Source organism: Patiria miniata, unplaced genomic scaffold, assembly GCF_015706575.1.
Source record: "Patiria miniata isolate m_02_andy unplaced genomic scaffold, ASM1570657v1 HiC_scaffold_22, whole genome shotgun sequence".
Classification (NCBI taxonomy): Eukaryota; Metazoa; Echinodermata; class Asteroidea; order Valvatida; family Asterinidae; genus Patiria; species Patiria miniata.
Window position 1 is genome coordinate 15,541,903 of NW_024037061.1, and position 23,591 is coordinate 15,565,493.

Sequence of the window (23,591 nt, forward strand, 5' to 3'; positions counted from 1 at the left end):
AAACGATTTTCAAATTATTATCTTTTGTTAAGAAAAGATTAGTTAAAGCATGGAAGAAAGTGGTAAGAAATTGCCTCAGATCACACGACAGAGCATCTAGAATCCAATTTTTTTCGGGGCCCTTAAGCGAACCCCACGCCGTAAGGGCTTCGCGCTCGCATCAGTTCTGATCAAGGTATGTCCCCCCCCCCCTCCCACACACACACACACGCACTTTTGAGAAGCGATTGACGCCCCTGCCTCAAGCAAGTTCAATGAGTTCGTGTACAAGATTCAGAAGTGAAAGCCAACCCAATTAATTGGTCACCGAATAAACTTTCGACATGTTGTGTTTGTTTGTAGGTTGAAAGTTACTATTACCAAGTTAAGTGTGTCTTAAATTTGAGGAATTTTGGTGTCTTTAATGATTTATCCGTGGTCTAAAAAGGCAACAAACACCTACATTAGCGTGATCAAATATGCTTTTCATAGTACTCAGACATCTCCTCTAAATGCTCGTCTATTGATGAACTCATTAAAAAAGGTAATAAAACGTAAACATGGCCCGTATATTCTTTTCAGTGTTGTGCATCGTTGAGTACGACATTCAACAGCCGCCAGGTCAGTGATACGTATGTTCTGCGTACACAGTCCTTTGACTGACCCGATGGCTGTTGCATGTTCTAATCACTGCTTATGTTACATCACTAACTGCTCCTGGTATCCAGGTCCACCGCCAGGTAAGCATAAGACTAACCAATTCGAATTCCCCAAGGTGTAACCTTTCCAAAAATACCCACCAAACACTTGGTCAATTCAAAAAATTAATGACCCCCTGGCTCCTGCTCTATATAAATAGATACAAATAACTAGTATTCAAAGGTCATCGACCCCTTAAAGGTCACCAAGGGTCAGATATAAAATGCTTCTATACTACAATCACGAAAATAGTTCGAGGGCGCTGCCATTTTCCCGACCGGTCTCCCGTCCCCATCGCGCCCGTTGGCTGCGGGGGATGCGGAACGGGGCCCGGCTATTTCCACCCTATTTTCCCATAATTCCCTTCCCCATTGAGCCGGCCGCGCCGGCCATCTTGCGTATGTACGGAAGCTTGAATTGCCTTCCGAGATACCGCGTTACCGCGATAATTTATCGCAGAAATCAGGAAATCAGAGATAATTCCTTCCGCGATACCGCGTTACTGCGATAATTTATCACAGAAATCGTGAAATCAAAGATAAATCATTCAACGATACCGCGTTACTGTGATAATTTATCACAGAAATCCAGAAATCAGAGATAATTTCTTCCGCGATACCGCGTTACTGTGATAATTTATCACAGAAATCCAGAAATCAGAGATACCTTTTCCTCGATACCGCGTTACTGTGATAATTTATCACAGAAATCCAGAAATCAAAGATACCTATTCCGCGATACCGCGTTACCATGATAATTTATCACAGAAATCCTGAATTCAGAGATGATTCCTTCCGCGATACCGTGTTACTGCGATAATTTATCACAGAAATCCTGAATTCAGAGATAATTCCTTCCGCGATACCGCGTTACTGCGATAATTTATCACAGAAATCCAGAAATCAGAGATAATTCCGTCCGCGATACCGTGTTACTGCGATAATTTAGCACAGAAATCCGGACTTCAAAGATAATTCCTTCCTCGTTACCGATTTGTCTTTGAATTCCGGATTTCTGTGATGATTATCGCGGTAACGCAGTATCAAGGAAGGAATTATCTTTGAATTCCGGATTTCTGTGATAAATTATCACAGTAACGCGGTATCGCGGGAGGAATTATCTCTGATTTCTGGATTTCTGTGATAAATTATCGCAGTAACGCGGTATCGCGGAAGGAATTATCTCTGAATTCAGGATTTCTGTGATAAATTATCGCGGTAACGCGGTATCGCGGAATAGGTATCTTTGATTTCTGGATTTCTGTGATAAATTATCACGGTAACGCGGTATCGAGGAATACGTATCTCTGATTTCTGGATTTCTGTGATAAATTATCACAGTAATGCGGTATCGTTGAATGATTTATCTTTGATTTCTGGATTTCTGTGATAAATTATCACAGTAACGCGGTATCGAGGAAAAGGTATCTCTGATTTCTGGATTTCTGTGATAAATTATCACAGTAACGCGGTATCACGGAAGGAATTATCTCTGATTTCTGGATTTCTGTGATAAATTATCGCAGTAACGCGGTATCGCGGAAGGAATTATCTTTGATTTCCGGATTTCTGTGATAAATTATCGCGGTAACGCGGTATCTCGGAAGGCAATTCAAGCTTCCGTACGTATGGGCACGTACGTTCGTTATGAGAGCATGCAGCGTATGGGCCGGATAATTGACATGCCACGTATACGTTCGTTATGAGCATGCAGCGCATGCAACTTGCCCCACATTTCTTCAGCACAGCGTTGTTGACATGGTTGATGTATCTGTTCCTTGCTCCAGTTTTCTCTTTGAACGGTAAGTCTCATTTATGATATATATTGTTGTTTGTGAAAAGTGGTATTCTTTCGAACGCCACTGGCAATGAGAAGCATTGTTGTTTGTGAAAAGTGTGAGTTTGTGAGTGTCCAATGATGGCGTAGTCTGGTGGTAGAACGGGGAGGGTTGTACGGGGAGGGTTGTACGAATGTACGTACGGGGGGAGGCCTCGGACATCGAGAGTTTGGCCGTGGGTTTACTTAGCTAGGCTTAATGTGGCCAATTTACTGCATGACCTCCGTAAATACAGGCCTCACTTGGAACATGTACCCGAACATGTTTGTAGAACTTTGCCAACTTTTGATTTCACAATTGGGCTTTGTTTGTAGTTTGTTTTTGGATTTTGCTTTAGTTTGTTTTAGGCCTAGGCCTATAGGCCTACTACTAGCTAGAAAAAAAATGCTGCATTTGTATATAGGCCATGAAATGTACATTCATTCCATACAAATGATGCAAATTAAATCTTTGTGGTAATCTTAGAACACGGCAAATCATACTCAAAACTTCCTTTAAAGAAATGACTTTCATACTCATAGGCAAAACAAAATTAATTTACTGCAAATCAAAGACCAATAACCAACTTAATAAAGAAACCCTCAAATCACAATTAAAGACGTGATCAAGTTCAAACCTCAGGCCAAAAACCAAAAAATACAGGCGAAGACTAAAACCTGAAACCAACACAGTTAGAATAGTGGATCTTAGAGAATACACTCTGGCAGAAAATCAAATGACTCGACAACAGACATGAACCCAAGCAGGATAAAGAGGAAACTAATACATTGATGACTGTTCAGTGTCTCTGCTGTTCTGCTGAGATAAAATCATATGCTGGGGGGGGGGGGGGGGGGGGAGGGGGGGGGTCACAAAAATACAACATATAAGACATGTTTCGTTGTTTGGCATGTTTGGTTAGTACTTCAGTAGTGCATTCCGCATAAATGGGGTATTGCAACACCTGTCTAATTTATTTGTAGCTATTGTTAGCCGATGTATTTGTTTTACAAGTTTTCTTCACCTTAGTCGTTATTCTTTTCTTTTTAACTCCTTTACACAGGACTCCCGATGACACCCACATCACATGACCAGCTCCAACCATGCTCCAAGCATGCTCCAGTGCATGCTTCAACCAGTTCCCAAAGCAAGAATCTCAACTCAAGACGAAGACGTGACACACCTATTCTTTCCAGTTCAACTGCAAGATTCCTGCTTTTTCTCTTTACCCATTCAAAACACATTTTCCTTCTAGCCATAATTTTATTTTTAGAAGTCATGAAAATAATCACTCTTTTCTGCTGTTTTATGTCCATCCTTTTTTTTAAATTATATCCTTGGCTTAGTTGTACCCAGGAATAATGATGGAATGCTTACCCGATAATTACTGGCCAAGCAGACTGTGTCGATCCTGGCAAACTTAATTTGATAACAAAACAATGTCTTTGATTACCAAATTACATAATCACTCTTAAAATTTCACAACGAAATATTCATACTCGCATACCCCTCCATTTCTCATGAGTTTTCACCAACACTCATTAAAAAAAATGTTGTCCTGTAACTTACAATGCCACTGTCATTATTTATGATGACAGCTTTTAACACAAAAAACTGCATTTGCATAATAACCTTTGGCCGTCTTCCTTGAAAGTCTTTCATGGAATGTTTGTGCCTATGGTTAACAAGCCTGGACCGACGTCCCTTGCGAAAATTGCTCCGAAAACTGACTACAATTATATCCCCTGAGTTTTGTCGAAGTACTACCCTGTACAGTAATGAATGCAAATCAGTATTACTAAAAAAAATTCGTGTATACCTGATTTCATTTTCACAGTTTTATAATAAATACATTTAACATGTGGTGCTTGACATAATTATGAAGTGCTCCAATATGTCCTTTCTTTTAGTTTTACTCTCTTCTGCAAATAAACGTGTTACAATACTTTGCTGTACAACCCCATCACCATAATAAAAACACCAACTGCTATAATGACATTAACTTCTACTTTAATAAGAAACACCCCCTTCACCATAACAAATATAAATTGTTGCCCACTTCCCCGGAAATATAAGTGACCATTCACAGGTGTAACATAAATAGGCATGGGCGTCGCGAAGGGGGGGGGGGGGCACTCCATAAAAGCAAAAAAAAAAAAGGGGGGGCGTGAAGTCATAGTGGTGTGAATTTAATGGGTTGGGGGGGGGGCAAAATGTCCCTGCCCCCCTCTGAAACTGATAAATCGAGAATGTGTTGAGAAAAACAGGCATTTTTTGGGCAAAAATATGTTTTGCCCCCTCTAGAAAAAAATCCTGGCGACGCCCACACAATATTCAACCCCCACCCCCACTGGCTGCCCCCTTCTCTCCTCTGTAGTGAGAACGATGGATACGACGTTGTATAGGCCAAGATCAAACCGCGTTTCATCTAAATTACCTATTTGTACAGTTGGTGTATACGTCTTTAATGGTTTGGCACCTTGACAAATCAATGTTCAAATTGACTGGACAATATTCTAGCACAACATTATTTATGAGCTTTATATAATGAGACATCGCATGAGACAATCGGTCGGCAATAAATACTTAATTTCATTCAACTGTTGACAGCAAGACCTTCCTAATTGGCGCGCAATTTAAAACAACATTTAAACGGTATGAATCCCAGCACAAACATAAACCCCCACAATATCAACAATTTCAATGTCACCATCTCCCCTCTATAACAAAAACCATTTCTCCCCATCCCTGGAAATATTTCTCCCCATCCCCGGAAATATTGGTGACACGGTTGACGGGTTTTACGGAAATTGGGCGTTCCAACTAGCACCCTTCACCCTAGCTAGCCCCTTCCCCTATATTGACAATATGTCCTGGACCCTCGCACAATCTCCGCAGGAAATGTTATGTGCGCGCACGTTGCTAAACGCAAATACAACTTAGGCGAGACTAATGGCGAGTCCAAATAGGCTCGCGTGCAGCAGAGGGTCTGATTCTTTATTTGACTTAACAGTTGTTTGGAGTTATTGGAGTTTAAATTATCGAGATTTCATTGTATACAGTAATTATTACGAAACAGTCAACTCCACCCATCTAGCGGGTGCCGCGCGAAGCGCGGCATCCCGCTAGTCCATATTATCTGAAATTTTGTGTCATGGTATGAAGACCTCACATGCCAAGTTTTCACGCTTTTATCACAAACAGCACAATTCTGTCCCTATGGCACTACAACAGCAATCGATTAAAGCGTAGGGTACTATAACGAAAGGTCAGAATAGGACTACAAGTCCACTACTTTGTGTGGTCGTCCTTCGACAAATGCCATCAGACCGAATCAATTGAGCGTCACGGATGTACTTTGTATATAATCGTGGGACTAGTCCAGAGTTCACGTCTGCGGAATACATCGCTTTCCGACTACGGCAACAAAATGCAGGCGTTTACTATCGGCGTATGGGCGGTGGTTTCTGTGTTCTTGCAGTTGTTCGTGAACTCAACTATCGTGAAATCTCTGGGCATGATGTTAGGCGAGATACAGTACGAGTTCAGCTCAGCCACGTGGGTTCTGGGAACGATCTTCGCGCTCGTCGAGTGCGTTAGTGATCTCCTGGGTATGTACATTTACTATATAGCCCATAAAAATACGATTGCCTAGTAATAGACATGTTCGCAACAAAAGTCTGAGGTTATTGGACTTACGAAACTACTGATTTATGCTAGTTATGCACCTATCAATTGTTTCCCCCAACCTTCCCCGGGCTGCCACACCCACGACGTGGGGATTAGCACTGAAGTGACAAAAAACCCACCCTCGGGCAAAATTTAAGTGACAATCCCCGATCATGCCCCGACATAATGCATGAGTGGGGTGAACTGTAGTGGTTGCCTTTCCATGTAGTACGCCAATGGTAACAATGTTTTGAGCTACCAAAATCCACCCTGGGGCCATGAAAAACGTGACCAAATCCCGACATCGGACCTGTGGCAGCGGGGCATTTTAATGGGCGCATTAGCGACATTTAAATGCCACCAAAATGCAGCGTCAAGGATAGTGTTACGTGTGGACACACTAAACTAAAAGCCCAGTACGTCACACACGGCAGCACATGTCAATTAAATGGGAAGAATAAATAATGAGCAAAAACAAAAGGGATATGTATTGAACAACCAGCAATTAACAAGGCGGGGAAACGATGATGTCAATTCATAGAAATTAAGGTGCATGACTTTTAATTATTATTCAAAGTCAATCCAAATCACAGTGAGATCAAGTACATGAATAAATTAATATAATACAAATTATACAATCATAAATTAAGTATCGGCCGATTCTTACGCAACTGTGAATCAATGAATGCCCGGTGAACTGAAGAAAACGTAGGAGGCCGGGTTGCTCTGTTTACCGATGAGGGGGCGGCGTGACAAACGGCGTCTTGTCACCTCAGGATTCCGAGTTGTGGTCCACGTCCAACGAGGGGGGCTTGGCTGACTTGACTGAAGAAACCGCAGGACTTGACTGGCGACGAGGGGCTCACACGGATAGGGTATCATACCCGTGCTAATAGTTCATGCCGTCTTGAAGCTTGAATCTTGAGCAAGGTGAAGAGCAAAGGCGTGGAAAGAACGGCCACGCCCAAGAGGGTCCACTCCAGGTTGCTTGACTTAGATATACAGGAGCTGGTTGTTCAGTGTGGTCAGCGGTCCGCCTGCCCGTGTGGTATGGCTAACATAGGCCGCGGCATGGGAATGTCTACCCAATGTATAGTGGGCCAGCACATTCCACTTGTTCACTGGAAGTTTATGCAAAGTTAATACAAAGGTAAGTATTTTGGAAGGTTCAGCCTCAGAGAATTAGGCTGATAATCCCTCACCGGCCGGCCTGACCCAGATACAGGGAATTTAAATCCCAACTATAACAATAGAGAGCAGGTTTTTTTTAATTTTGAGGAAAGTTCGGGCCAAAATGACGATGAAGAGGCTCAAACTGACAAAACGTACACGAAAATAAAGATGGCGATCACCGCAAAGCAACAGTGAATATGCAAACTGCGTTGATTCGCATGGCATTATTAACCGTAAAATGCGTAAGGAAATCGTATTTACTACCGAAAGATACCGTGCAAAATTTCAAAACAAATATTAAAAATATGAGATGTCAGTTTTAGGTGCTGAGTCAGTTTGGAATCATTAAAACTCTCTTGACTCTTGACCAAAACTAAATAGGGGCCCATAACTACACAAACGGTATAAAAATGGTGCTCATATACTGGACTACCTCTATATGACTGAGTCCCACTCCCACTGCCACCCATGAAAAAAATAGAAATGTTGCACTTTGGGGGCTTTGAAAGAAAGACTCCTTGGGCCTACAAATTCGGTTTTTGGTGTAAGTTTTTGGTTAATTATAAAACATGAAAATTAAGTTTGGGCAATTCAAGATAATTCGTTGCTGTGTAATTTCAAAAGTCAGTTTTGAGACAACACATTCTCAAGATTTCGTCTAGACATTAATGTCTGTGTGTTAGTGACCAGGTAAACCATTACTAACACATTGTCGTAAAAGTTGGTATCTTAAAATGTCTATGCAAAACCCCACAGACCATGGCGAAAGTCATGGTCTATTATGCGTGAACAGATTTGCTGATTAATAATTTATAAGGCAAGACCCCGCCTCTTGACCTCCTAGATTTTGACCAATCAGCGGGCGCTTTCCATATCGGATCTTCGGTCATCCACCCAGTGCGCGTCATAGACAATGGATTTAAAAAAAAATGTGTCACGCGCTCTGTATCATGTTACGCGATATCGTGTCCGATTGACCAATAAAACCATTTAGCTCTGATTTAGGAATGAAAGGACGTCACAATTTAGTAAAGTCGACTCCGATTGGCTGGCGCGCGGCTTTCATATATCTGCATGTCTATATATCAGACGTTGTACAGGACTTGCCTCCGTGGATAACGGGTGATACTCAGACCATGGAGCTATAAGCTATTTATAGTGCCATGCTAAGCCTAATAATACACCGGGGGTTGTGCAGAAAATATCAGGCGGTTATTTATTACTCCCAATATAATAAGCCCATCACGCTCAACTAACTTCGGCAGCGATCGCAAGCCCCATTTAAAGAATATGTTAACTTAATACAGGATCAAGGAAACTTTTACGACAACGTGGTAGTAATGGAGGACAATGCCAGCAGTTCAATAAGCCTTTTCGGAGTTCCAACTGCGCATTCGTAACCTGTGACAACGCACATTGTTTGTCTCTAATGCCCTTTGACAGTACCCACAATGCACAAACAGCCTTTTTGTAAAGTCAGTGGCGCGATGTTGTCAAAGGTCATTTGAGACAAAAAATGCGCGTTGTCATGGGTTATGAATGCGCAGTTGGAACTCCGAAAAGGCTTATTGGCGGGGCCGGGGGATGTTATTTTTGTGCCCGAATAAACCAATATTCTAAACCAAATTTTTATATGAAAAGCTAGAAGGGTTTAAATGTATTTTTTTTTTGTTGCGTTTTGTGGTTGGTGTGCGCGGTGTAAATATTCAAGAATAAAACTCGTTTGGCCCGACCCACAAAAAGTGCAGATAACGTCATTATTACAGCGATTACAACAGCGATATCCGACTGGCGCGATCATCATGAGAACGACAGAGGACGCAATTAATTCGCGTTTGATGGTGCGCAGTGAGATTTTCTACGCGAGCTGATATTAAAGCCTCATCGTCATTATTCGTCCGTACGCGGTAAACGATCGGCGGCATATCCTCGCGCGCTATGCATGCAGTGCATTAAAAATACAGCGCGAACAGCGACCTCATTCGGCCACTATTTTATGCAAATCAGTTGGACCCGATCGAGTCCGACTGATTTGCATAAAATAGTGGCCGCATTAGGTCGCTGTTCGCACTGTATTTTGCCGCCGATCGTTTACCGCGTACGGACGAATAATGACGCCCGCCTTGACCAAGGCTATACATGAGAAGTGCCCCCACAACTTTCTTTTGAAAAAGGAGACTATTTGGCTTAAAAACGGTGGAATTGTATAAATATAGCCAAGGATCAACCCCCTGGTTTTTGGGCTTCCATCTATCTGAGGGCAGAATAGATAAAATTACGGATGATGGGTCCTATTATCCTGAGAAAATGGATACCATGGCTGCACGCAGGCTAGCAAAACGAAAGTGAATTGCAACTGAAAATCAACCCTTAATGCCCTGTAGTCCTCGTATTGAAATAGAAACCATCCTACTTATTACATGTGCATGGTATTTATTTTTAATCCGATCAGCAGCAACATTGCAAGTGGGCGGGGGCCCTGCCCCGAATCACCAGGTTCGATTCACCATTTGGAAAAGTCCAAAATACATTGCCGAAAACTGAACACTAACAAGTACATACATGCGTCTACCTTGTTGGCATCCGTCTGTCTCAAGAGACAATGGAGTTTTGCGCCGTAGGTCAGTTGTTTGTACAGTTGCAGCGCATGCTGTGGCTGTACAGCTCAATCATGGGGCCGCATACATTGTAAAGCCGAGTCTGGCTGTGTGGTAGCGCTGATGTTGGCCTCTGTCGTCTGCGCTCTCTTCTCTCCTTCCACTGTTCGTCTCTCTTCTAACTCGCTCCTCTGTGTGCCTGCCTTTCATGTCGTTAATAACGACATGCCTCCTCTAGCTGCGGTCTACTGCCACGGCTTCCCAGCTAGTTGGGTCGATGTCACTGGCTTTCATGTAACGTTTGCAGACATCGTTAAAACGCATGACGGGTCTTCGCACAGGTCTGGTACCTGTGGTGAGCTGTCCATACATGATGTCTTTGGGGATTCGGCCATCTTCCATTCGGCTTACATGGCCGAGCCATATCAAGCGTCGCTGTGTGAGTAGTCCAAAGGCCTTTTTTATGCCTTGATACATGCCGCGTTTATTTCCGCAGTTGCTCTGACAGAGGTTCAGCCAGTAGTCATTGGCGCAGCGTCTAGCAAAGCCTTGAGCATCCTTCCTTGCCTTTGTGAGTGCTGCAAGCAGAGGGGTTCCTCTCGTAGTTCATAAGATCTTCTCGCTTAGCTTCATCAATGACGGGTTACAACTCTGCGAGCCCAGCCTCAAACCAGTCTGGATTTGGTTGGGGGTTGGGGGTACGAACAGAGTTCCAGCAGCCTTTGTCCATTCTCATTCAGTTTCCCTTTGCCAAAGTGTCCGATGCAGTTGGGCCAAGAGTCATGGTTGGATCCCACCCGAGCATTGAAGTCTCCTAGTAGGTATGTGTTCAGTGACAGTCTGTTACACTTCCAATAACAGAGTCCAGATCCTCGTAGAACTTTTCTTTGATATCTGCTGAGCTACACTGTGTTGGAGCGTATATACGCTCAGGATGTTCACTGGGCCCGAGGAGCTGGAGAGGCGAAGAGAGAGGATGCGTTCTGTTTTGTGCCTCTGGTTGGTGGTTCTGTTAAAGAGAGTAAGGAATTTCTCACTGCGAAGCCAACGCCGTGCTGTCAGGGTTCCTCTGTTTCCTTCCCTGCCAGAAGAAGGTGCAGTCTTGTTCTCTGAGGATGCCGTCTGAGGGGAGTCTGGTCTCCTGCATTGCAGCTATGTCAATGTTCAGCCTCGTGAGTTCATGGTCGATGATGGTTGTCTTTCTGATGTTGTCGACCTTGAAAAGGTCATCCGACATGCCAGGACATATGGTCCTGACGTTCCAGCTTGCTAAGCGCAAGACTGGCAGTTTACTGATCTTTTTTGCGTGGTGCAGTGTTTACAGACCGCTTGTCGAGTCAATTCTCTAAGCTGCAAGCACCCGATGAAGCAGACGGACTGTGACGGGTCAGCACCTTACTAGCCAGGGACTGCCCAGCTTGAGGTGGACGGTAGCTGACCAGTGGAACACGATGATACCTCCCAGCGTTGGAGGCAACCCGTAGCGCCCGTGTCCTACGCCAATTGGACTGGGCTTATAGCTCGTAACTGCTTGTGAACAGCAAGTGACCTCTCCAGTTCGCAAGCCTGGGTGGGAATGTATGGAGATCCTTGGTTGCCCAATCGTCAGAATTCTCCCTCTCGGCCTTGCTGGTGTGGTCCTTCTGTTGTGGTTCTGCTGAGCAGAGCAACACATTTAGCACTAACTTGGCTGTAGGAGTTGCCGGAATGGTGTTGAATCAAGCACCAGACCGCCTTAGGGGCTCCACTGCGGATTCGTGTAGGGTTTACTCTCTAGCCTTTGCCTTTCCCAAGGCACGCACGGGGCAGTGACAAGTTGGTATCTTGAAATTTCTATGCAAAACCCCTGGGGGGGGGGGTTAAGTAGAAAATATGAGACGGTTAGTTATTACTCCCCATCACACTCAATTAACTTCGACAGCGACCGTAAGCCCCGTTAAAACAAAAAGTTAAAGCAGGATCCAGGTACCAACTTTTACGACAACATCGTAATAATGTTAATGTTAGTACTGTTAATGCGGTACCTGCTGCTACATATTCGAACCAGCCAACCGATCCCGTTAGCTCGTTGCTCGAATTGTAAGACATCTGCACTAGAAAGCAGGAGGTCGTGGGTTCGAGTCCCACGCGGGTGATTTTTCACTCGGGAGGTAACACACTGAGCATACAGTGTTTAAACGTCGGTGAAGGGCAAAACCTAATTTGATTTATATCACCCCGACGCAAAATTCCATCTCATAATGTGTTGGGTTATTTTTGTATTCATAACTAATTCTAGAATGTGTGAACCTAGCAGTAGTGACTCGTGGCTCGGAGTCGACCTTTGTGAATCGTGACTGTGACTCAGACTCGACCTGAATGACTCGGGACTCGGACTGGGACTCGAGCTGAATGACTCGTCTGTCCAGAAATGAAAATAGTTGGAAAAATCTTAAACAAACGGATAGGAACATTCAAGCAAATACTTCGTAATTTGCTGTTTTCGTGCAATTATCGCACTGAAAAAGAAATTATCAAAACCAAGTCAACATTTTTTCTCGTGTTTTTCTTTAGTCTCGAATACAGTCTCGTAATATCTCGCGTAGGCTTTTGGGCCATGCGTGCGTGACCTCGGGACAAGAAACTGAGGTCAAACAGGGCTCTGTGCGTGACACGGCCACTGACTGGTAGCGGATTTCTGCTTCGGCAAAGAATTGCGGAGTACTATATTTCGTCACCGACACCACGAACTGACACCCTCTGCATCACATGTGTACAAAAAAAAAAAATTCAAATTTTCTTTTTTTGCACATATTAGCAGTTTGTATCATGAAGTTTAACATGACGAGGTTAAAATTGCTGAAATCATATAAAATAAGCGAATTTTACTAATGAATTTTCAAGAAATTTGTCAATTCTGGTTTTTTTGGTCACCACGAAGTGACACTGCACAGGGTGTCAGTTCGTGAAAACTAAAATGTACGTGTTTCCGGAGAGTGCGCGCATGCAATAGCGTTAGTGAGTGTCAGTTCGTGAAAACCAAAATTGACGCGTTTTGGGAGAGTGCGCGCACGCATGCGCAGTGTGTGCGCGCACTCTCCCAAAATTGGTCAATTTTGGTTTTCACGAACTGACACTCACTAACGCTATTGCATACGCGCACTCTCCGAAAGCACGTAAATTTTGGTTTCCACGAACTGACACCCATCTTAATCTTTTAATTGCTAATGAACTAAGCAGATTTGTACAATAGAACGTTTCTAATTGAGTAGTGAAAGCATTTTTACATTGAGTGATACTAAAACATCTAAGATAAATGGAATATTTTACTGAGTAAATTCGTGTCAAACCTTTAAAAGCGTTTTTTCTCCGATTTGTATTTCTGCAACGCTGACCACCGTGTGTCAGTTCGTGGTGTCGGTGACGATTTTTGTCTGCTTAGCAGCTTCGTATGTTCTTTGGGGAAATTAGTAATCTAGCTGACCATCACTGGGGCTATTCCATTATCAACATTGGGTACTTCACCGGGGGGGGGGGGCTATTCAATTATGAACAATGGGTAAATAAACAAAATCACACTTTTCTTCCTCATGTTTTCTTAGTATTGTCTGTCTAAAAATGTGCGTTCAACCTGTGAGTGTGCGTTCAACCTGTGAAACCAACAACATCATTGAATCGTGTGCATTGTTTGCACGAGCAGTGCTCAAAAACGCCGCAAGCAACCAATACCAGGTAGCGGTCACTGAGCAAGTTGCCCCTTCCGAAGAGGCACATTTTTTAAACGGGCACTGCACTAGTCATTGTAAATGTTATGAGAGGATTTGAAGAAGTTTTTCTTTTTCCCTTTAGCACCAATAGCAGGACCCCTTGGTAGGAGACTTGGTACCAGATCGGTCGTCATGGTTGGTGGTGTCATGGTAACAGCTGGACTCATCATCGCCTCACAAGCTTCGAGTATTGTACAGATAGCACTCTCAATGAATATACTGTTGGGTTAGTGATGTTTCCTAGTTTTTAATGTTATTATACCGTATTATTCGTGTACACGTCAGTCACGAATCTGTCACGAGACAATGTGGCTCATCAGGCCAGCGTTTATCTCCGGTTTCAGTAGCATGAAACAACTGTGAATATTTCTACTCCCCCCTGGATGGGAAATGATACTAGTCCATGGCAGTTTACTCCCCAGCTAATGCCGGTACCCATTTATGCTCCTGGGTGGAGAGGCAAGTGGGGATGAAGTGGCTTGCCCAAACATATTGCCAGCTGCTGGATTCGAACCCCCTGACGCTCTGATTATGACTCACAAACCCTAACCACTAGGCCACACTCTGTCCAATAGGCATAGCCCTATCCAATATGCCCATACACCATAATCTTTTCAGGGATCATGAACCTTTTCCAATTCCTTTTCCTTCTGTTAAATCTACAGCTATAGGATATTGCGTCGTCAACGTTCTTACACGTGCTGCTCTCGGCCAGCATTTTGACAACAAAATGTTTGCCCTGGCGTCAGGCATCGCCTACACGGGTAACTCCCTCAGTCTGGTCACCCAACCGCCCCTCATGCAGCTGTTTATAGACACGTATGGGTGGCGAGGAGCCATGCTGCTCTTGAGTTCAATCTGCTTTCATCTTGTCGTGTGCGGCGCCCTTCTCGTTCCCTTGCCAACAGGCAGTGGTGCAATTTCAACTACCACGTACACACCCCTGGAGCAGTCGACTGACCAAACCAACGATCAAATGGACGAGGACAAACGCGGTACCAGGTCTTGCCTGAAATCTTTTTGTCAGAGCTTGGGGGAATCATTCGGCATTTCACTGATAAAGGACTACAATTTTTGGATTATCACTTTCATTTTCGTGGTGAATCGAGTCAACAAAGGAGCTTGGCTCATCTATTTTGTTCCCCACGCTGTTTCTAGGGGGATCGCCAATAACGTAGCTGCTACCATGGTGACGGCAGCTGGGCTGGGTTATCTAGCGACCAGCCTATTGGTCAGCCTGGCTGTATTCAAAGAGCTAGTGTCGAGTACCAGCGCTATGTTGGTTTCCATCGTAGTGGTATCCGCTTCGTTTCTCATCGAGCCGTGGATGACGTCAGGCTGGATGATGTCAGCCAATGCCTGCGTGTACATGGCTGGTATGGGCACGGTGTTTGGCCTTGGTGACGTCATGGTAAAGGAGTTCATTGGATTTGAAAGAATGGCCAACGCCTTCGGCTGGATGGGTTTCATTTCGGGACTCTTTCGATTTTTCTCAGGATTCGTTCCAGGTAGGAACATAACTATATATTCATATATGAAATATCTCTCACTTCCTTCGTTCACCCTCCCGAACTTATTTTACAAAGGAAGAACTAGAACTGTGAAGTCCTTTTACCAACCAAAATGAGTGAGTGGACAAAAATCATTTTGCAACAATTGCAAAAATGGGACCCCGCGCCCAATTTGGTATACGTGCGGCAAAATTGTCATGCACGGTGCATCTTCAAACGTGTGGCCAACACTTTACAAAGGCTTCGCGCGCAAAATGAAGAAGCGTGCACAAAACTGTGCACCCTGTAGTCGGAGCAGGTACTTGCCAGCAATTCAGAAATAATATACGGTATTTCAATATTTCAATTTCTCCAATGTGGCCGGGGGGGGGGGGTATGTTGCATGTTGATTGATCTGTAGAATGTGTGGATTGTCCTTGCTCACTAGTGTCACCCAGTGGTGATGTCATTTGGCCTTTTTTTATGGAAAGCGCAATTAATATCCACCCCGCTTGAAACCTTTTATAATAGACGAAAGAAAAATTGGGCCCCCGCTTCCAAAAAAAAAGAAGAAAAAAGAAGAAGAAGGTGCCCATCATTGGCGTAGCCAGGGGGGGGGGGGTATTCTTCCCCATATTTGTAAAAACTGCCCTTTTCCATTAAAATGCTTTTTTTTTCCACCAACGCTAACCCACATTTTTTGTAAAGAATGCCGTTCTTTTTTCTGAACAAGTGCCCTTTAGAAAAAAATGGCCTTTTTTGTGCCATTGGCCGTGAGGCGAGGGGTGCCTTTTTGTGAATTTCGCGGATCTTTCGCCCTGCAAAGCACCATATATTGTCGGTTTTTGTGCGTAATCGTCGGTTTTGAACATTGACCGATGGTAACAGCCCCCCCCCCCCTCGTCCGTTTGATGATTTTACAGAGGTCGCATTAAGCACGGTGTCCGAAGAAAAAAAAAGGTGTCTACGTTTCAGCACGCTGTGCAAGTGCCATTTTCAAGTGCTTTTTAACCCAACCCAAACACCCCCCCCCCTCCAAATAATTTTTTTTTTTAAATGACCTTGCTACGCCTCTGCCCATTGTGGCCACCCCTAACTCAGATTGCCGTACTGGTTGGAGGTATTATAGGCGTTAATACAAAGCGATAACTACAACAATTCACTTTCTTTAGGCTACGCATGAGCTGTCATGCATACAAACTTTGCCTATGGAATGGTGTGCAAGAATTTGGGCACTATTTTGTACGTGACGGTTCCATGGCCGCGACCGGGACGCTTTCATGCCAATTAAATAAACGTGTTTTGCACAGCTCTGTACATGCCTCGAGATATATTGTGTTATTTTGCGAGCTTTGGCGCGTCACAATCAGTATTAAATTTTGGAAAGCAACACCAGTCAGTAATCACAAAAAGTGGCCATCTTGGATTGGTCTAAATAGCTAAAGAACTAATGCCGTGCAATAATAAGTACAATGTAGAAGCACCATCACGTAAGCTTATGGAAGTGTAGATAGGACATGGTTAAAAATAAATCTAATTCGTACGAATTACCAAACCGTACGTACGAATTACTAAACCGTACGTACGAATTAGTAATTCGTACGTACGAATTACTAAACCGTACGTACGAATTAGTAAATCGTACGTACGAATTACTAAACCGTACGTACGAATTACTAAACCGTACGTACGAATTACTAAATCGTACGTACGAAATAATTAGTAATTCGTACGTACGAATTAGTTTTATTTTTAACCATGTCCTATCTACACTTCCCTAGTAAACAGAGGGCGCCAGTGATAAACAGGAATGTTTCTGTTACTGAACTCCGATCGCCTTAGCCTTGACCAGGCTGTCGGCTTTTCCACTAGCTTGTTCCCGCTGCCGGCCGCGTACAGGTAGTAGCGGGAACAAGCTCGTATGGGGAAAAGCTTGACACAATTGGTCAAGGGTACGATCACCTGTGCATTGACTCGAGACTGGGGGCAACTCCGTGTATTGATGTCACTTGTGACTATGGGCGTAGCAAGGTCATTTTTATTGGGGGGGTTAAATATTCCTGCAAGGGGGCTTGCACAGCCGTGCTCAAATGTATAGACACAATTTTTCTCCGGATACTTGGCCTCCGTAAAATCAAAAAGAGGGGGGGGGGGGGGGGGGGCTGGTAGCATCTGTCGACGGTTTTCACTGAACGGGAGAAAATTGATGTTCAAAGATTTTTCACACGAACATCACAATGTCTGTGTAACGGCAATTTGAGCTAGTTTCATTCAAAATAAAGTATTAGTGGCAAATCGGCCGTAGCAACCGTAAGACTAGATAGGCCTATACATCTGGATGTTAAGGACATGTGATGTCAATCTCTTGAAAATATGGGTGGTTCAAAAGTGTTGGCATTTTACTATGGCATGTTTTATGTGGGCAAAATAACATAAGAAAGATGCAAAGGTGTTTATTTTGCCTGAGGGCTGCTAAAGTTTTCGGCGTGATACGATACGTGACGTCATGCCTACGACATATGTGACGTCGTGGTCCATATATAAGCCCATTTAAACAATCACTCATGTATAATTCATTTCAGGTTGGATTTATGATCACTCTGGTAGCTACGATGCAGCCTTCGTGGGCCTGGGCGCCGTTCAGCTGGTAACAGCGTTCCCGCTCCTCTGGATGTGTCTACGCAACAGTCGTTGCAGTAAACCACGCCCCTGAACCACTGGTCTTCATAATACTACTACTAATAATAATTACCGATAATTTAGGCGATTCACAATGCAGTGCGCCACCAAGAGTTTGCCATATAGAGTCCATTTTTCAAGTTTACGGTCGACAAAACATGGCCCATAATGAGCGTCAGTAGACAACTTGAGCTAATTCTTTATAGATTGCGGCATACCATTCTGCTGCCTTTAATAAAAAAAAAAACCCACCATATTGATTAAAGGAACAGAAAAGGGCAAACAGATACTCGAATCATACGCTTACGAAACTACTAACCGTAAAAAGTAACATTTTCAAATGTCCCGCGCTGCGAATTTGTCGACCATCTCCTACAATGCAATGGGAAAAATTAACTCTCCATGACAAACTCTTGGTGGCGCACTGCATTGTGAATCGCCCGAATTGAATATTAGGGAGACATTCCCATAGACTTGTGCACATATTTTTTTTCCCAACTTTAATGACCCCTAACCCCAGTTTTACCTTATCCTACCCCTACGAATTTCGGTATTTTTACTAATTGGACCACAAGCAATCGATCTAGCCTATTTTCGACACTAAAATGTTGCCTCTAGGTGGGGTGTGTGGAATTAGGGAGACATTGAAATGTCTCCCTAATTCGACGTGTCTCCCTAAGGTATAACTTATGACGCTAAAGTGTCTCCCAAAGGGTATACTAGTTATTATAATAGTGGGTATTATAAAGCGCACGTATCAACCAGGACTGGTGCTATGCACAAGGCGTTACATTATTATTACTCCTGCTCATTGGGCCCATAAAACATTCTAAAGACAACCTCGGCTCCCTGGGGACAGCTCGATGCAGCCTGTCAAGGAAGCTAATTCAATCACAATAACCATCTCTGCCCTCACAGGTACCCATTTACTCCTGGGTGGGGAGAAGCAATGAGTGACAAAGTGCCTTGCCCAAGGGCACACACACCATAACCCAAGGCTGGGCTCGAACCCACAACCTGCAGCTTTACCCGCAGACCACGAATCCAATGTCCCTTAACCACGAGGCCACAACACTCCGTTAAGGAGAAACCCTGTTGGTAATTCCGAGATGTACACACAAGGAAAGCTACGCGCCGGTTCCCGATTCCTTCATTCGAATGTGGGGAGGGAACCGGTCTCAACCACTCCCATCGTTCAAACCCTAACTACAACCGCCCTTAAGTATCCGGTTCATAAGTAAAAACGTCATAAACGCGTGCTCACCACTGATTACTAGCGCCCATTGGACAAACACTCAAGTTGCAGTGGTTCCAATGCTACTCAACGGCCAGTGGGCGTGGTTCAAACTGAACTGATGTCACACTAACAACCCAGATACGAACCATTTTTATTTCATAAACATAATACATGTATATATAAAATATATTTTGCTACCATTGATTTTTATTATTTTTTTTAATAAAAAAAAACACGTTGAGTGAAAGAATTTTTTTTTTTTTTTTTTTTTTTACAAATCTATCATTTTTGGAGTCTTAATATGGCGGACCGTGTCTTCACTCCAAACAGCGAATGGGCTATCCAGATATTTTACGTAGAGATCAGTGCCCTAAAACCTACAGAGAGCTGTCTCAGAGCCCTCACTGAAGACAGGTTATGTCATTTGAACTGAGTAACACTGAAGGTAAAATGTGTCTCAATGCGTGTGACTGTCACGGAGGAAAAACGACCTGTCAACAATGAGGGCGCTCTTTGCAAGCTTTCTGCTTTCTTGATATCTACAAAAGCAATATCCAACATTCGATTTTGCTAATTTTGTTTATATATATATACGGTTAGTATGACGTGACGAGGGCGTCGAGGGGGTTGATGTTCCAATTTACATTTTTTTATAATATATTATTTGTTTATGAGTCGTAGTTTTTGTGGATTATTACATTATTTGTTGGTTCTATTTTGTTCTTTACTCAGTTTCCCATTAATGTTATTTTTAAATAGACTCATTGTGTATTTTGTGTCAGCAATATTGAAATAAATGTTTGTATGTGTGAATGAATGAATGAATGAATGATGACAGGGTGTTCCGTTGAATATGCACATTTTTTTTCTGAAAATTATTGAGTTTATTTAAAATTATTGAGTTTATCGTAAAACAATAAAAAAAAGTTTAAGTTGATTGGTCTTATTAAAGATTGATGTTCGACATGTTTATCAATGATGATACATTTGTAAATGTTCTGATGATTAAATGAATATTAAACATTGAGGGTTGAAATTGTTATCTTAAGTTGTGAAACTGGTGATCATTGAATGCTATAGATGTAAGTCGATGTTGAGTCTTAAAGGGAAATACAACATTTGCAAACATCAAAAAATAAAACTACCAAATCATTTTGAATTACCTTGCTGGACTGTTAGTGAATGACAGTGTAAAGCATCCTGTAAAATCATGGCACCTGATATACTGTCATTTTCAAGAAAAGTGGTATTTTTGTATCAATTTCCAACGCTGGTCGGCCGACCAGCGTTGGAAAAAAACTGGCTCTTTTTCAAATACTGGCCCCAATTGGCCATCGCACTTGTTTGCAATCGATTACACACCTATGAACGGGTACAAGCCAGCTAGACTGGTTCCCTGACCTTACAATTCCCCAATGTATGTAAACTGCTCTTTTTCTTCTTATATGGAGTCGAGGAACCAGACTACAGGAAAATGATTATTTTTCTTGGTTTTTATAGCATTTTCGAACCCAAAACCTCAAAAGAGTCAGTGTAACTATATTTGCTATATATTTCCAACCCCCCAATTCCATCCATTTCTGAAAATTACAGCAAAAGCAAATGATGTTTAATCCCTTTAAAGGTGGTAATATGCACATTAATGTCAGAACCCGAAATTATGCAACTTTGTTCAAATCGTTATATCGAGTGACTTGGAGTGCCAAGCTGTGATCCGCCATCAAAGATATTTTGGATCAAAAGGGGTTTCACTGTTTACGAACTAACTGGCGGTGTTATTTATGAGCCCGTTCATTCTGAACATTATCATGCGACACCCCATGAGTTTGGCGAGACACTCCTTAAAAAAACCCTTTTCCCCGGATGTAGAGAGTAATCGAAAGCTTCAATACTGATGCAGGCAACATGTACATGTACATATAACCTACCTAGACGCCGCCCGGGTGATCTCATCCCCTCTTGGCCCTCGGATAACTTGGCATTAATTTCATATCCGGACGGCGACGGTCCAGTAGCTGCTCTATATTTAGTATAGTTAAAGGGAATGTACATCATTGGCTTTTGCTGTAATTTTCAGAAATGAACTATTTGAGAGGTTAGTATAATAGATCAAATATTGTTACACTGACATTTTTGAAGTTTGGTGTTCGAAAGGGTTGGAAAAACCAAGAAAAACAAAAATGTTCAAGTAGTCTGGTTCCCTGACTCCACAAAAGATAAAATGGATCAATTTATAGATGATGGAAAATTGTGCAAGGGAACCAGTCTAGCTGGCCTGCACCCGTTCATCATGAACATGTAACCAATAGCAAACAAAATTTGGACTGAGAAAATGGTAAATTTGGAGCAGTAGTTGAAAAATAGTTAGTTTTTTCCAACGCTGGTCGGCCGACCACCGTTGGAAATGTTTACAAAAATACCATTTTCTTGAAAATGACTTCACACCAGGTGCCATAATTTTACAAGATGCTTGAGACTGTCATTTACCAACATCCTAGTAAGGTATTTCGTATAAACTTGGTAGTTTTATTTTTCTATGTTTGCAAATGTTGTATATTCCCTTTAAGTTTACTGTAAGCCGTTCGTCCATGATGCCTCACGTTTCAGATTGAGACGATTCCCTGGAGATGACGTCAGTTACCGAAATGGGAAATCAAATTCAGCAGGTCTATCCATGTGTTAAAATACTATGCATAGCAGTCTGCGTTGAAGATCCTTTGTTAATCAGTACTTTTAAAAAACAAAACTTTTTATATCTCAAATCTTTGCTTTTGCACCTTTCAGATTTGAAGACTATGTTCACATTGTAAAAACACAGTAGATAAGCGTATGATAATCTACAATGCCAGGCGCGGATCCATGGGTGGGGCGAACCCCACGAAAAAAATACAATTATAGTAATAATTACCTATGTAACAATTATAGCAATAATTACCTATGTAACAATTATAGCAATAATTACCTATGTCCGCCTGTCTGATACAATTGGACATACATGTTTTTTTTAGAAGCATGACTCCCCCCCCCCCCCCCCTAGGCAAAAATACCTGGATCCGCCCCTGGAGGCCATGCACTAACCTTATCTAGTCTGTATAACTAATTCGCCAAAAAAGAAGTTGCAACTACAGTTCGCGAATAACGTACGTTGGGCATAAAGAATGACAAAAAAGGGTGGTCCAATACAAGTGGAATTCTGCATTTACTTCAGAACACGATGTTTAATTACTTCAATTTCTTAACTACAAACTCCCCGGCCTAGGCCTGGTGCACAGACACGACTGAGCACTTTATCGCTACGTGAAAACGATTGCATCTTGACGTGCGTTCGAGCTCATTCTTGGAATCGGAAACAGATATCAGATACGTTTCGTGTTGACAGTGTTTATAGGTTGTCCAAAGTAATTCCAAACTTCTAATACCACTTCATTTGTTATCCTGACAAGATAATCCGGCATCCGGGCAAGATGGCACATTGTGTCTTGCCAAACTGACAGCCTCTTCTGTTTCGTGAGGATGACGACTTAAAACTTGTGCCATTTTTAAGACCCTTAACGTCATCCCTGGCAGCATGACAAGGATTTGCTTCCTGTCATCACCGAGCTGGCATATTGTACACCGAAAACGACATTTTTCTGAAAATAACCCCGTTGTAAAAGCTTATATCATAATAATCTGGCTGCGACCCAATGTCATGTCTCACGCAAAAGGGTCAACGTCACTGTGTCTCCAATTTAAAATGTATTAATACTTTTTAAATGAATTGTAATGTAAACAGGAAATGCTGGAGTATGACTCAAGAGCTGAAACTATCTTCAGAAAGTGGTGCCGCTTATAGAACAAGGGCAGTAGCATTAGCATGATTTATGGACAGTATCACCCGCCAGGCAACCTCGTACCCAGGGTGTCGAGCAGTACGCGCCCATCACTACCTGCTCTCTCACCCTGGTATTGGATCATTTGCATGTGCAAGATTTTTGCACACGTATGCAAATAAAGAACAGTCAGGTGTCTGGATATGCGTTACACATTAGCGTTTGTTTTTGTATGCGGTGTCTGGGGTAAAAACAGAGTCAATTCGTCAATTTGCGCGAGCACGGCGTGAGTTACGAAAACACGATTTTTGAAATCAAACTGTTACGATCTTATCGAGACAACATGTAGTATCATATTTTATATTATTATGAGCAAATTAAAAAGGAAATTAGTATTTTCGAGAAGGCGTGGACGAATGATCGCGAAAACACGTACTGCACGTTGTGAATATATAGCACCAAGTACACGATAAAAATCCATTACTAGCCAATTGCGGTATCCAATCAGGATACAGGAAGAAAGTTTCATATCCAGGGTTTACTATTGGAAACGCGGTTGGAAATAAAGTAAGCACTGGGGACGAGGTTGCCCGCCAGGGACATTTGTCAGTTACATAAGGCACCAGACTAATAATATCTGTATTTAAAAGTACAAAGGGTCATTTCACTTTTTGTATATTGTTTCGTTATATCA

The 23,591-nt window shown here is 42.7% G+C and overlaps 1 protein-coding gene and 1 long non-coding RNA gene across 2 annotated transcripts; one reads left to right on the top strand and one right to left on the bottom strand.

Moving 5' to 3' along the window:
• The first annotated feature begins 5,927 nt into the window (after positions 1-5,927).
• LOC119730612 (monocarboxylate transporter 12-like) lies at positions 5,928-18,180 on the top strand. The gene is made up of 4 exons (XM_038203600.1): positions 5,928-6,105; positions 13,762-13,905; positions 14,345-15,187; positions 17,752-18,180. Exons 1-4 carry the CDS (start codon positions 6,012-6,014, stop codon positions 17,880-17,882), a joined length of 1,212 nt encoding a protein of 403 aa, XP_038059528.1. The 5' UTR covers positions 5,928-6,011; the 3' UTR covers positions 17,883-18,180.
• Positions 6,694-10,226, bottom strand: LOC119730613. Its single transcript, XR_005271385.1, has 2 exons — positions 9,909-10,226; positions 6,694-7,284 (listed from the first exon to the last, which is right to left on the bottom strand). It is a non-coding gene; the product is annotated as an uncharacterized LOC119730613 (long non-coding RNA).
• Positions 18,181-23,591: the final 5,411 nt, after the last annotated feature.

Bases quoted from the DNA above. Each gene is read 5' to 3' on its own strand.
- LOC119730612 (XM_038203600.1), top strand. From the start codon at position 6,012: ATGATGTTAGGCGAGATACAGTACGAGTTCAGCTCAGCCACGTGGGTT. The intron at 6,106-13,761 runs GTATGTACATTT...TTTTCCCTTTAG, and splicing joins GTGCGTTAGTGATCTCCTGG to CACCAATAGCAGGACCCCTT. The intron at 13,906-14,344 runs GTTAGTGATGTT...TTAAATCTACAG, and splicing joins CTCAATGAATATACTGTTGG to CTATAGGATATTGCGTCGTC.